The sequence below is a fragment of the Anabrus simplex genome, chromosome 2 (genome assembly GCF_040414725.1).
Source record: "Anabrus simplex isolate iqAnaSimp1 chromosome 2, ASM4041472v1, whole genome shotgun sequence".
In the NCBI taxonomy this organism is placed as follows: domain Eukaryota; kingdom Metazoa; phylum Arthropoda; class Insecta; order Orthoptera; family Tettigoniidae; genus Anabrus; species Anabrus simplex.
The window spans coordinates 1,080,594,002-1,080,608,911 of NC_090266.1; the positions used below are offsets into that span (position 1 = coordinate 1,080,594,002).

At 39.5% G+C, this 14,910-nt stretch overlaps 1 protein-coding gene across 1 annotated transcript in view; it reads right to left on the reverse strand.

Annotated features, from left to right (window-relative positions):
• Positions 1–14,910, reverse strand: part of LOC136863779 (uncharacterized) — a 742,720-nt gene that overhangs the window by 236,396 nt on the left and 491,414 nt on the right. The window contains exon 3 of the mRNA XM_067140131.2: positions 3,880–4,080. Coding sequence (XP_066996232.2) covers positions 3,880–4,080 — 201 coding nt within the window. The remainder of the gene's footprint in view (positions 1–3,879; positions 4,081–14,910) is intronic.

The following is a 14,910-nucleotide window of genomic DNA, read 5'->3' on the forward strand; positions in this document are numbered from 1 at the left end:
GGGACACGGCGTTGGCGAATGGCCCACTTCGTACCGTGATTTCTCAGCCGACAGTCATTGTAGAACGTGTTGTCGTGTGCCACAGGACACGTGTATAGCTAAGAATGCCAGGCCGCCGTCAACGGAGGCATTTCCAGCAGACAGACGACTTTACGAGGGGTATGGTGATCGGGCTGAGAAGGGCAGGTTGGTCGCTTCGTCAAATCGCAGCCGATACCCATAGGGATGTGTCCACGGTGCAGCGCCTGTGGCCTAGATGGTTGGCGCAGGGACATGTGGCACGTGCGAGGGGTCCAGGCGCAGCCGGCGTGACGTCAGCACGCGAGGATCGGCGCATCCGCCGCCAAGCGGTGGCAGCCCCGCACGCCACGTCAACCGCCATTCTTCAGCATGTGCAAGACACCCTGGCTGTTCCAATATCGACCAGAATAATTTCCCGTCGATTGGTTGAAGGAGGCCTGCACTCCCGGCGTCCGCTCAGAAGACTACCATTGACTCCACAGCATAGACGTGCACGCATGGCATGGTGCCGGGCTAGAGCGACTTGGATGAGGGAATGGCGGAACGTCGTGTTCTCCGATGAGTCACGCTTCTGTTCTGTCAGTGATAGTCACCGCAGACGAGTGTGGCGTCGGCGTGGAGAAAGGTCACATCCGGCAGTAACTGTGGAGCGCCCTACCGCTAGACAACGCGGCATCATGGATTGGGGCGCTATTGCGTATGATTCCACGTCACCTCTAGTGCGTATTCAAGGCACGTTAAATGCCCACCGCTACGTGCAGCATGTGCTGCGGCCGGTGGCACTCCCGTACCTTCAGGGGCTGCCCAATGCTCTGTTTCAGCAGGATAATGCCCGCCCACACACTGCTCGCATCTCCCAACAGGCTCTACGAGGTGTACAGATGCTTCCGTGGCCAGCGTACTCTCCGGATCTCTCACCAATCGAACACGTGTGGGATCTCATTGGACGCCGTTTGCAAACTCTGCCCCAGCCTCGTACGGACGACCAACTGTGGCAAATGGTTGACAGAGAATGGAGAACCATCCCTCAGGACACCATCCGCACTCTTATTGACTCTGTACCTCGACGTGTTTCTGCGTGCATCGCCGCTCGCGGTGGTCCTACATCCTACTGAGTCGATGCCGTGCGCATTGTGTAACCTGCATATCGGTTTGAAATAAACATCAATTATTCGTCCGTGCCGTCTCTGTTTTTTCCCCAACTTTCATCCCTTTCGAACCACTCCTTCTTGGTGTTGCATTTGCTCTGTCAGTCAGTGTATTATAGATTGTCTAATTGGCAACAAATACTTCCAATTAGTCATAATATATTGACCCCTTCAAAGTACATACTTAATAATGTGAGCGTTTTGGGTTTAGAAAAATGTACCATCAACTCTAAAATTATGTTATATTGAATGTAGAGGATGACAATGAAATAATGGTGACTAAAACAAGCGGAAATTTCGATAATAGGATTCATTCTCATCTGAAAAATGAAATGGCATATGGCTTTTAGTGACGGAAGTGTCCGAGGACATGTTCGGCTCGCCAGGTGCAGGTCTTTTGATTTGACTCCCGTAGGCGACCTGCGCGTCGTGATCAGGATTAAATGATGATGAAAACCACACATACATCCAGCCCACGTGCCAGCGAAATTAACCAACGATGGTTAAAATTCCCGACCCTGCTGGGAATCGAACCCTGGACCCCTGTAACCAAAGGCCAACACGCTAACCCTTAATCCATGGAGCCGGACATTCTCAAGTGATTTACAATGATAGAAATTACTATGACGTACACTGATATATCTAGGCGTAAACTTCTGGAGAGGCGCACGGCCCTAAGTTTTTATCAGCCTGCTTCAAAAATGAGAGTGCGCTTAATTTGCGGAGCAAAGGCCCCATTTAGTGCCGAGGTTACGGACAGTGGAAACTTGCATCTTACACACATCTAAGTGCCTTTATGCCCTTTATGACCTTTGCTTGTTTGGTGTTGCTATATTATATCACAAAATATTGTATTCTTCTTTTGACTTAAATACTTGTGGTAACGATGATCTTTTCTCTAATTCTTCCTTTTCCTTAAATGCGTTTCCTTTCGAGCAGATGAATAGGCAGTTAACCAGGGACAGAGCCTTTCAATTTAGGAAAACCTACAGCGCGTTAAATTAACCCGAACTACGAAAGGCAAAGTTATACGACGTGTGACCTCCGTTAATATAGTTTCCCAACATGTGATGGAGGACGGGTAAATAATTATTTAATTGCATAACTTATGTTCATCACATTAAAATTGAAACAGTGCAGTCTTCTTAGAGGACCATATTGGGCAATTAGATTACCACCTGTGAGTTCCCCTCAGAGAGTCGTTAATGCTTCAATTGTATCGTCGTTATTTCTTTTAACTATTCCGAACTCACGCTCAGAGCTGGGATACTAAATCAACTCTAAATCAATTGGAAATAAAAAGAAGTATATTGTCGTGCCGATCCGTGAAAATGGAGCAGTTTACCCCACGTCAGCATTTTGCGCATCGTCGTGCGGTGAGCCACTGCTCCATGCAGCATGGTGCACTGTCTCATTACCATACGTCTTGTTGCAGGAATATGATAAGTTCCATATAGCTAATGTGAATGTGGGAACGCTTTAGAAATTTCTGCGAATGTGTGTTGCAATTTGGATCGTGTTGTAATAGAAGCTTCCCCAGGGAAGGAAAGGGCTTTGGTGATTCATTAAAGCTAACGACAAGTGATAGAAAAGAGCTGCATCACAGTACATCCGCAACATACAGCGAGCATTTTATGTCAATGACCCCCGTGTAGTAGCAATATAAATGCAACGTAACAACTACAGACCAAACTTTAGACATGAAAAAGAGTAGTACACCGTGTAATCAGATGCAGTTCCAGTATTGGATACTTGGCCTAAAGTTTATACATAGTCCGTTGGACGCGATTACTCACAAATATCTTAACAGTGTTCAACGGTAGGCGTCACATTCACCGACGTATAGCATTTTCACTAGGAAGGCATTGTGGTTCTGTTTCTCATCAGAGCCACCGATGAAATCTGGTGCCACCTGGAACACGTCAAAACCTGCAAGTCCATTACTGGCGGTAACCAACCCTTAAGAAATTCAAGACTGCTATTTCCCTGTGATACATGCTAATATCATTAATTTTCCTGGCATTCGTAGAAGGACCTTTACTCATTAGTTCCCCGAACACGTTAATATCAACGTGCAACATTCTTTCCAACGCAAAATATTTGCACTAAGCTATCCAGAACATGTAGCATGGTACATTGTCTCATTAATGTACGTCTTGTTGCAGGATAATGGCAGATTACATACGGCTACTGTGAACGTGGGAACCCTTTAGAGAGTCCTGTGGTCCAGCCTGCAGCACCTTCTATACTGTCCGGTCCTTCCACCATGTGACACTGAAGTGGACCCTTCACTAGAGAATGAACTAAAAGATTTCAAATTTACTTCCGGTGTGAACGGATGGCAGTCACTATAACTCTCATGCAGCTGCCAAACTACTTTTATAAACGTGGTGTAATTCGCATTTTAAACAGTGGGACAAGTGTATAAACTACCTTTATAACATTGTTATGATTAAAGGTGAAAGTACGGCTAACGTGTGTTCCTTTTGTACACTGCCATTTGACTTTTCCAGATCATCGGAACATTGACATAACTATGAGTAAGGCTAACCTCTTTCTTGACAGAAATCTACCGGGCACTCTTAGAATGTAAGGCAAATATTTTCAAAATTCTGCTGATTAACAAACGCAGTTTCAAAATGCGACATTTCTGGGAAACCACCTATTTTTCTGAAATTATTCATGCTGAATTTAAACTAGTTATACGAACCTGTTCAGAGAGTCGGTAGAGTTGAAGGGTGAGATTTAATGACGTTGTCTCGCTGTAGTACACTGTATAACCCCAGGCGCTTCCGCACCACTGACCACCGGTGGATGGACGGTCCAGCTCCTTGATGGTCATATGACCGTCAGGGCAGCCATCTGAAGTGAACGACACGAATTTGCCCACTGTGAATGTGTCGAATGTCAGCTGTAAGACAGAAAAGAATAAACATTGGAGAGCCGTCATTACGGTCATTACAAACACTAGCTGTGAAAGCAGTACATTATGGTGTATCTCATCTCATCCAACGATAGGGCTGCAACTCATAGAAACGATAGTATTACTCTAGCTCGTTGTCACATACAATATGCCATTTGTGTTAAATACAGGGTATAATATAATGAACATTTTTCATGCGAAAGAAAATATACAAACTGAACAACACTTGAAATAATTATTAACTTATGGTTCTCTACAGACGCGCCGACTTCAGATAATTATTTTAGGGGCATGATTAACATGAACACAGGTATGTTAAATGATGACCAACTATTAATGCAAACATTTCCATATTATAATAATATTCACAAACAAGGAGAAAGAAAAGCAGAACAATAATGGAGCTTATTTCTCGAATACAGTTTGGAACGAGACTTGTGTACGGAGTTTTCAATAATATCCACAAGTAAACAGGAAAATATAACTTCATACATAAATAAATATTTTGAAGGAATGTTTTATGTACGAATGTACGAATGTACGAAAAATAATCTATATATATAAAATAGCTTGTCCTGACTGACTGACTGACTGATTCATCATCGCCGAGCCAAAACCACTGGACATAATGAAATGAAATTTTGGATATACATTCATATTAAGATGTAGGTGCTCGCTAAGAGAGGATTTTTGGATATTCCGTCGCAAAGGGGGTGAAAAGGGGGGTGAAATTTTAAAATGAGTGTATCTATATCTCAAAACTTTTAAAGTTTACAAATGTAAAAATTGGTATTTAGACTCTTCATTAAAAATAAGGTAACAAGTATTTTTTTGTTTTCAGAAAATCCCAATAGGAGGGGCGAAAAAGGGTGAAAAGGGGTTGAATGCCTTTAATCAGGATACCGGTACTTATGTCTCAGAAACTAAAGGTTTTACAGACCTGAAAATTGGTACTTTTGATCTCTTTTAAAAATAAAGAAACACGTATTTTTTGTTTTTGGTAAATCCAGTAAATGGGAGGGTGAAAAGGGGGGTGAATTTTTAAAATCAGTGTATCTATATCACAAAAAGTTGAAAGTTTACAGATGTAAAAATTGGTATTTAGAATCTTCATTAAAAATAAAGAAACACGTATTTTTTTTGTTTTCGGAAAATCCTAATAGGAAAGGAGGAAAGGGGTGAAAAGGGGTTGAATGCATTTAATGAGGATACTTATATCTCAGAAACTGAAGATATCACAGACCTGAAAATTGGTGTTTTGTATCTCCTTTAATAATAAAGAACCACGTATTTTTTTTTTTGAAAATCCAATTAATGGGGGGTGAGAAGAGGGTGATTTCTAAAATTAGAGTATCTATACATATCACGAAACTTTTAAAGTTTATAAATGTAAAAATTAGTACTTAGAATCTCCTTTAAAAATAAAGAAACACGTATATTTTTCTTTTCGGAAAATCCCAATAGGAAGGGTGGAAAAGGGTGAAAATATGATAAATACCTTTAATGAGGCTAATTATATTTCAGAACCTGAAGATATTACAGACCTGAAAATTGGTATTTGAGATCTACTTAAAAATAATAAAGAAACAGGTATTTTTCGTTTTTGGAAAATCCAAGTAATTGGGGGGGGGGGGTGAAAAGGGGTGTGAATTTTTAAAATGAGTGTATCTACATATGAAAATTTTAAAAGTTTACAGATGTGAAAATTGGTATTTATAATCTCCTTTAAAAATAAAGAAACACGTATTTTTTTGTTTTCGGAAAATCCCAATAGGAGGGCTGTAAAAGGGTGAATAATGGGTTGAATGCCTTTAATGAGGCTGCTTATATTTCAGAACCTGAAGATATTACAGACCTGAAAATTGGTATTTGGGATCTACTTTAAAAGTAAAGCAACACATATTTTTTCGTTTTTGGAAAATCCAAATATTGGGGGGGTGAAAAGGGAGTAGATTTTTTGAAATGAGTGTGTCTACATCTTAAAACTTTAAAATTTACAGATGTAACAATTGGTAGTTAGAATCTCCTCTAAAAATAAAGAAACGCGTATTTTTTTGTTTCCTGTAAATCCCAATAGGAGGGGTGTAAAAGGGTGAAAAATGGGTTGAATGCTTTTAGTGGGGATACATATATCTCAGAAACGGAAGATATTACAGAACTGAAAATTTGTATAAGGGATCTCCTTTAAAAATAAAGAAACACGTATTTTTTAGTTTTTGGAAAATCCAATTAATGGCGGTTAAGTAGGAGTGACAAATTGGGGTGAATTTTTTGAAAGACTATATCTACAGAATATCTTGGAAACTTAAAATGTTACAGACGTAAAAAGTGGGTGTTTGGAATCTCCTGTAAATGTAAAGAAACATAGGTGATTTGTTTTTGGAAACTCCACTTAAGGGGAACTCAAAAGGGGTGAAATTTTTAAATGAGAACTTTTACGGTAAATCTAAAAAAACTGAACATGTTACAGAAGTGAAAATGGTATTTTTTATCTCTATTAAACATAAAGAAACGTGTATTTTTAGTTTTCGGAAATACCACTTGGGTGGAGGGGGGGTAAAAGTGACTGAAAATGGTGTTGAATCCTTTTAATTAGGCTACTGATATCTCAAAAATGAAGATGTTACAGACGTGAAATTTGATATTTGCAATCTGCTTTAAAAGTAAAGAAACACGTGTTCTCGGAAAATCCAATGAAGTGGGGGGGTGGCTGAAAGAATTGAAAAATTAATTGACTTAATTGTATGAGAATACATACATCTAATAAAAAATTAAGTTGTTACAGACGTGAAAATTCGTATTTGGATCTCCTTTAAAAACAAAGAAAAACGTGTTTTGGTGGGAAACCATTTTTGGGGGCGGGAGTGTAAAGGAGTTGAATTCCTTTCATGTGGACACATAAATCAAAAACTGAAGAAGTTAAAGTCGCGATAATTGGTATTTAGAAGATCCTTTACTATTAAACAAACAAGTATTTTATGCGGGAATATTCACTTAGGGGGAGGGGGGAGCAGTGTGAAATGAAGTGAAAAAAGTGAATTATTTTTATGGGGATACATATATCTCAAAACTGGAGGTAATAGACGTGAACATTGGTGTTTGGAATCTCCTTTAAACTTAAAGAAACACGCCTTCTTTTAATTTTTTTTCTTGGGGGGGGGGGGAAATTGGCTGTAAATAAACTTAACGGCGGTGGGGTGTAAAAGGAGGTGAGACCAATTGATTTTACTGTCCTTAATGTACTTACAAGGATCCTCCGTTGCTCAGGCGGCAGCGCGCCGGCCTCTCACAGCTGGGTTCCGTGGTTCAAATCCCGGTCACTCCATGTGACATTCGTGCTGGACAAAACGGAGGCGGGACAGGTTTTTTTCCGGATACTCCCGTTTTCCCTGTCATCATTCATTCCAGCAACACATAATAATAATAATAATAATAAGGAGAAGAAGAAGCAGAAGAAGAAGAAGAAGAATGTACCGAACCGTCGTCAAATGTGCGGACCGCGCTAGAAACGGCTCCTGGATGGGTAATGACTAAGAATGAAGTCCAGTCGCGGGTTCAGTGCCGCCAAGGCACCCAATATGACACCACGCCGTATCTTCTGAAGGATTTTATCCATATTAAAAATGATTATAGGAAGAGATGGCAAAGATTTACGGACCCAACTGACCAGGAGGAATACCTGAGCCTAGCCCGGGAAGTATGAAATCGATTGCTGGAAAGGAAGATTGAAAAATGGGAGTAAACGTGCCGTAATCTAATAGAAAACGAGTCAGATCGGGAATTTTGGTGGATTCTCGCAAAAAACGAGTCAGATCGCGAATTTCGGCAGATTATATATCTAAAACAATAAGAATTCAATTATAAATTTCAATATAATACCGTAGCGAAGCACGGGTATCTTGCTAGTCATAAATAAAAAAGTAGACTTTACTTCATAAATCCATTTTCTGAGTAAACGTACTATTACATTATATTCTTCATTTCACGATACAAAATCTAAAAAGCTCTGCCATCACATGTACCGCCTGAACGGTTTCGACTTGGAAATGTAGTTCACTGAAGGAATGTCCGCTTTCTGATCACATTTCTTAATATAAATCCATCTACCACCTCCAGATTTAACGCCTTAGCAGCCTCTCAAGACTATCAAACTCCGCATTTTAAGCGTACTTGACATCTAGGAGGAGAATTTTTGGAGAGGCAGAATGGCACTCTACCCTCTAAGATCATTTGTGGGTGGGGTGGGGGCAGAACACCAAAGTCGGTGACACTGGTTCACTAGCTTTGACATTAGCAATAGTTTTGTGAGAAAAAGTATGGATGGATTTTCTCTTGGCAATGTGTTTCGGTTATTCAGATATAACCTCTTACGCATTGGTATCTTTACATTCAAGGAATTCATCAACATGGCCATATGGCGCGTGAATCTCAAGGGATACCTTGCCGAGGTAGTAAATTCGTGCTTCGTTCAACAAGGGAGGACGAGGGTTTGATTCCTCCACGGGAAGCCGAAAGGATTTCATACGAGATTTCCACTTCTGAAGAAGAATATGGCGCTGCGTTTAACTCAGCCTAAAACAAAAGTAAGTTCCTGGTTAATTTCTGGAACAAAGGTGGCCGAGCATGGAGTTAACTACTCTATCCCGTTTAATATCAAGTGGAAGATTTTACCTCACAATCCTCTAAAACCCTTCATGGCCAGTAAGAAGATGACTTTGCTTTGTTTCTGCGCTACAGTTTAGATAATATAAATACAAATTGAAAAATAAAACGTCAATAATATGCAAAATATAACATTCAATAAATCTAGACTGTACCAACTCACCGTCGTTTAATTTTTTATTTAATACAATATAAATATTAATGTATTAAATGCTTATTTTACAAGGCCAGATTCAGGCTATGAAGCTTACTGTTTCTTGCGACCTTAATAATAATAGTAATAATAATAATAATAATAATAATAATAATAATAATAATAATAATAATAATAATAATAATAATAATAATAATCAAAATAATGTTTCCTCTCCTCCTGACTGCCTCGTGAATTTCATATGTTGAAAAGGAATTATTATTATTGTTATTATTATAATTGGCGTTCTCCCAAGAGTGCAGGATACGCTCTTCGAGTCCTTAAACGCCATTTTGCGTGGTCGTGGACGTCGCTTGTCAAAGCAACGTCTTACATATCAGCTTTTAATATATATATCTTGCCAGTACTTTCTTTGGCCATCCAGGTCGGTGGACACTTTTGATGGCAAAGAAGATGGTGACGTTGGCGACTGTGCTGGGTGATGCACGTAGAACATGACCATACCATCGGAGGCAGCTTTCTTTCATTTCGTTGTTGCTCCTAGGAAAACCGCTGTATGATAATACTTCAGCTTAGAACTCAGATCAGGATAAGTACTGCGTGAGCTATATCAAGGAATTTTCGTTCTGAGTTATACATGAGCTCCAGGTCTGTATTTTTCCCCTCAACATTGTCACATAGCGGTATTTCAAGGCGCAGCCACGATTTTCTCCATAACTCCATAACTGACTATTTACCGCCGAAATGTTTCATTCCTGAAGTGCTGGATTAAGGAAATGTCCGTCAACATGTGCAGCATTCTCGTCTCCTTGGCGTGAAATTGGCGTTCATTGCTTCTGTTAGATGGTCGGAATTCAACTCCATGTAGAGTAACTAAACCGCAATGTTTATCTTCGACTTAAGGTGAAGAGGCACTCTTTTTCACCGTCCACCGCATCCAAGTCGCGTTTATTCCAAACTCAACTTAATTGTTAATTCCGCAGTCACTCTGCAGGCTAATTCCTGCTGAACACAGACTTTAACAGGTAAGCAATCTGAGGTGCCGACGGCAGAGCGTACCCGGCTGCTGGTGTTCGATTCCTATTTTTTTCAGTCAATAATTATTTTCAGACCAAGGGTTATTTATCAAAACACGTTTGGTTCAGTTTCTTCTGTCATCCATACAAGTGGGAGGATTGCATTTTGGTACACTGTACAGTTAAATACATTATCTTTACAATAAGTTTTCTTTTGCTGCTTGTTCAACGGCGACGGAAGGATAGGAAAGACCTAGAATTGAGAAGGAAGCGGCCGTGGCCTTAATTATGATACAGTGAAAGTACGCCAAGAGCGTAAATGGGGACAACATGGAAAAACATTCGCAGGGCTGCCAACAGCGGTGTTCGAAACCATCATCTCTTGAATTCAGGCTTACAGTTACACGCCTCGTACCTCGCAGACAACTTCTTCGATTATTACTACTATTATTATTAGTAGTAGTAGTATTGTTACAATTTGCTTTACGTCGCACCGACAAAGATAGGTCTTATGGCGACGATCGCATAGGGCGGGACTAGGTGTGGGAAGGAAGCGACCATGGCCTTAATTAAGGTACAGCCTGGTTTGAAGATAGGAAATCACGGTGAACCATATTTAGGGCTGCTAACAGTGGGTTTCGAACCAAATATCTCCCAAATCCAAACTATTAGATACGTGGCACAAACCGTGCAGCCACTTGCTCGGTATGTTAATATAATTAATATTATTCACAAATACATACCAATTTAGAGATCCATATGGCAGTCAGTTTACGGTGCAACGGAACAAAATGCACGCAGATCAAAGATAATTACAAATATTTACGTGGATAAAAAACAAAATAAAATATTACATAATAATTACCGGTACTTTGAAGCAAGAAATTATAATGATTATACGGAATGGCAAAGTAATTCACCCGAAATTTACAGAAAATAACTAAATATATTCCCGAACAAGTATCGTAACTTAATAATTGAGTTCCACTCTAAATATGTCGAATATATCTTCGAATACAAACTTTACATACCGAACTTCTTTATATGAATAAGGAAGTATTGACCTACCGTCACATTAGTACCTTATGGTACCATTATCTTAATTCCTGTCAGTGGATTTCACGGTAAAGATTTTAAAATATTAGCATCTTTTCCCTGCAATACATATTTCTTGACATACAGATAAAAAAACCACGGCACTTAACGCCCTTGAAAGGGATTTGACCTTCCCAGCGACCGCTGCTCAGCCCCAAGGCCAGCAGATTTACGAGGGGTCGTGTGGTCAGCACGACGCATCCTCTCGGCCGTTATTCTGGGCTTTCGAGACCGGGGCCGCCATCTCACCGTCAGATAGCTCCTCAATTTTAATCACGTAGGCTGAGTGGACCTCGAACCAGCCCTCAGGTCCAGAGAAAATCCCTGTCCTGGCCGGCAATCGAACCCGGGGCCCCCGGGCGAGAGGCAGGCACTCTACCCCTACACCACGGGGCCGGCTGACATATAAATATGAATGTAACTCAGATAAACACAAGTTTGACTTCTCCTAACCCACTGCCGTATCATGAATCACATTCAATAACATTTATGTCTATGAAGTTAGTCAGCCGGGCTGAGTGGCTCAGACGGTTGAGGCGCTGGCCTTCTGACCCCAACTTGGCAGGTTCGATCCTGGCTCAGTCCTGTGATATTTGAAGGTGCTCAAATATGTCCGCCTCGTATCGGTAGATTTACTGGGACGTAAAAGAACTCCTGCGGGACAAAATTCCGGCACCTCGGCGTCTCCGAAAACCGTAAAATTTGTTAGTGGGACGTAAAGCAAGTAGCATTATTATTATTACTATTAAGTTAGTCAGAACCATCTGTATGTTTCTAAGACACTAGTTGATTGTCTTACATGAGCAATGGGGAATAATAGTTAATAATGCATTACATTATACTGTGGTGAGACATGTAGTGCTATATAGTTCAGAGACCTCGGCAATAACACGCACGGACCTGAAGTGCTAGGAAAATGGGAGAGGAAAGTACTCAAAAGAATGTATGATCTAATGAATGATGACGGATTTTGGATAGGAGAACTTGAGAACGATTGGAATTAGAATAACTAACTCCAGGGTTAGAAAAATTTGTGTAGTAGCTGACAAGGAAACCATGGCCCTTCGAAAACTGTAACAGTAAATGAGTGAGTGAGTGAGTGAGTGAGTGAGTGCAGTATTTTAATGTACATTTGACATTATATTATTGCTCTCTCACATAGTAAGTGGACACACTGGCATATTTCCGAAGTGATATAATGTATGATATAATATATATTTTAGTTGAATCTTGTGTATCCCGAGAATAAGTAACTAGTGTTGTTTCACGAGGGATTTCAGAAATATGTTAATCTTCAAAGGTTCTTATAAGCTGAAACTTTCTAATGATTTTCTATCTTATTTACCACTGTGGTTTGTATAAATCTACGACTTTCTGTATATGGAACAATTTGGTTATACACTACACAAGTCACCATGCAGTTTCAGAATTTCAAGGTGAACATGCTTAGCATCTAAAGGTAGATTCGAATTGTAATTATGACCGAAAATCGAACAAATCCACATCATACTTTTGATACCCTCGCATTACCGCAAAGTTGGCACAGGAATGGAACCAAATCGAAAAGTGTAACCTAAATATTCAATCTATGGAGTTGTCCTACGTTCCCATTTTGTCCTCTATTACGTTATCTCCTAACACGAAATTGTCACAAGACCTTTTCTAGTATTAATTATATATCTTTTTCAATATCTTGTACCAAAATTTCCTCTTCTTTCTATCAGGTATTACTTCACGTTCTTTCTTTTTTGGTAGTGGTTAAACGTTGCACTAACACATCGGAAAATTTTTCGGTTCAAGGATGGGAAAGGTTTCGGACTGGGGAGGAAGCGGCCTTGGCTGCAATTAAGTTCCAGCCCCAGCATCTGGCTAATGAGAAAATGGGAAACCACTGAAAACCATCCTCAGGGCTGCCGACAGTGGGGCTGAAATGCATTATCTCCGAAATTCAAGCTCACAACTTCACGCCCCTAATCGCACGGCCATCTCCATCGGTACAGCAAGAATTAAAGAGTTATAATTATTTTTACATCAGACATTACATTAATATTCTATATATGTAATTTATCGTAGTTCTACATCCGAGTTCATAAATATTACGACTAAATAACTTCTATAAAATCTAGAAACAAATTACGAACCAGTGAAAGGTATTTTCAAATCACGACACGTAATGTCGCAGCTAGCAACTATTTCTCAGTAGTAACCGATACTTTTCGGTTAAAACCTTCCTTTACATCTATATACTGTAATTGATCCCGGTGGTTTCCTACTATTGTACTTCAATACATCAGCCACTGTAGCCATTTCAATCACAACAAAGTACTGTAGCGGGCTGTCTACCTACAGCAATTCATTAAAAGTGGAGGTGGAGGCACGTCACGCTTTGTATTTTTTAAATCGGAACACCATTTCTGTGCATGCGTGTACAGATAATAAATTTCGGTGAAACAGTAGTCAAAATGAGTGAACATATTATAAATAAATAGTAGAAGGAATGTTGCTGTAACCATTCCAATTTAATAAGAGTTACGCTACAACATTAAATATTTTAAACACCGAATTAAAGGAAACGGGCGTGTCCGAATACCGTAAAATTAGTTATCGGGACGTAAAGCCAATAGCATTGTTATTAAAAGTAAACCCTTGATTGGATGATCCAGATAGAAAAGAGCAAGACGTGGGGGTGGGATGGCAGCGTTATTTTCAGCAGGTGAGCGTAAGCCAATGAAACACAAATCTTTACGCGTTAAAATTTGCGCTGGTGATAACGTGGTCATTATTTCCAGTATGAAGTGCATGAATTATATTATGAAATAATTCATGGAGTGTTAACACAGTGAAATGAAATATTGTGTTAGATTCAAGATTATTCCGCCGAAATTACTTTGAAATCTACGTGCATTGAGATATACCACGAAACGATCAGCGTATTGGTACCGAGTCCGTCAATTTTAGTCCACGCCGATTATTGTAAGTATGGCTCCTGCACTTAGTCAAACACAACATTTTAATAATGTTATATGGTCCTTTAATTTACGCCACCATTAACTACTTTTATGGTTTTCGGAGATGCCGAGGTGCTAGAAGTTTGTCCCGTAGTAATTCCGTCACGTGCCTATAAATCTACCGACACGAGGCTGAGGTATTTGAACACCTTAAAATACCACCAGACTGAGTCAAGGTCGAACCTGCCAAGTTGGGGTCAGAAGGACGGGCCTCAACCGCCTGAGCCACTCAGAAAATATATTTTGTTAGTGCCGTGATTACTGAATCAATTATTTCAAAAATAATTACATTTAAATTATATACTACTCTACTGAAACATGAATAGAAAAGTTTATCGATCGTATATGAACATCAAAGTAAATTAACATGAACAATAATTTTCCGTATCTTTAAAATAAGGAAACAAGAGCTATAAAATAGGTTTTATCACCTCGTGGGAAATGCGGGCACAGAAATAGAAGGAATAAGTAGGTCTACTGCTGATCTTCAAGCCAATGTAGCCGTTATCAGTGCGTGGAATTCAAACAAAAGCGGTAGGATTAAATGGAAATAATCTTAGTGGGAAGGTGACAGCTACGCTATTATTATTATTATTATTATTATTATTATTATTATTATTATTATTATTATTATTATTATTATTATTATTATTATTATTATTATTATTATTATTCATAAATTATATTTTCCAGTGTTCGAGGTTGATATTTAGTCTACGTTTGCATTCCACGTACATACTCACGGATTATACAACGGATGATATGCTCCCATAAGCCGAACTTAGTATTTAAATGTCGTGATAATTATTTTATTTGTATTCCTATTTAAAGGAACACCAGCAAGCAAACTTACACTGGTGAGTAATTTCTCCCTATGTCTCGG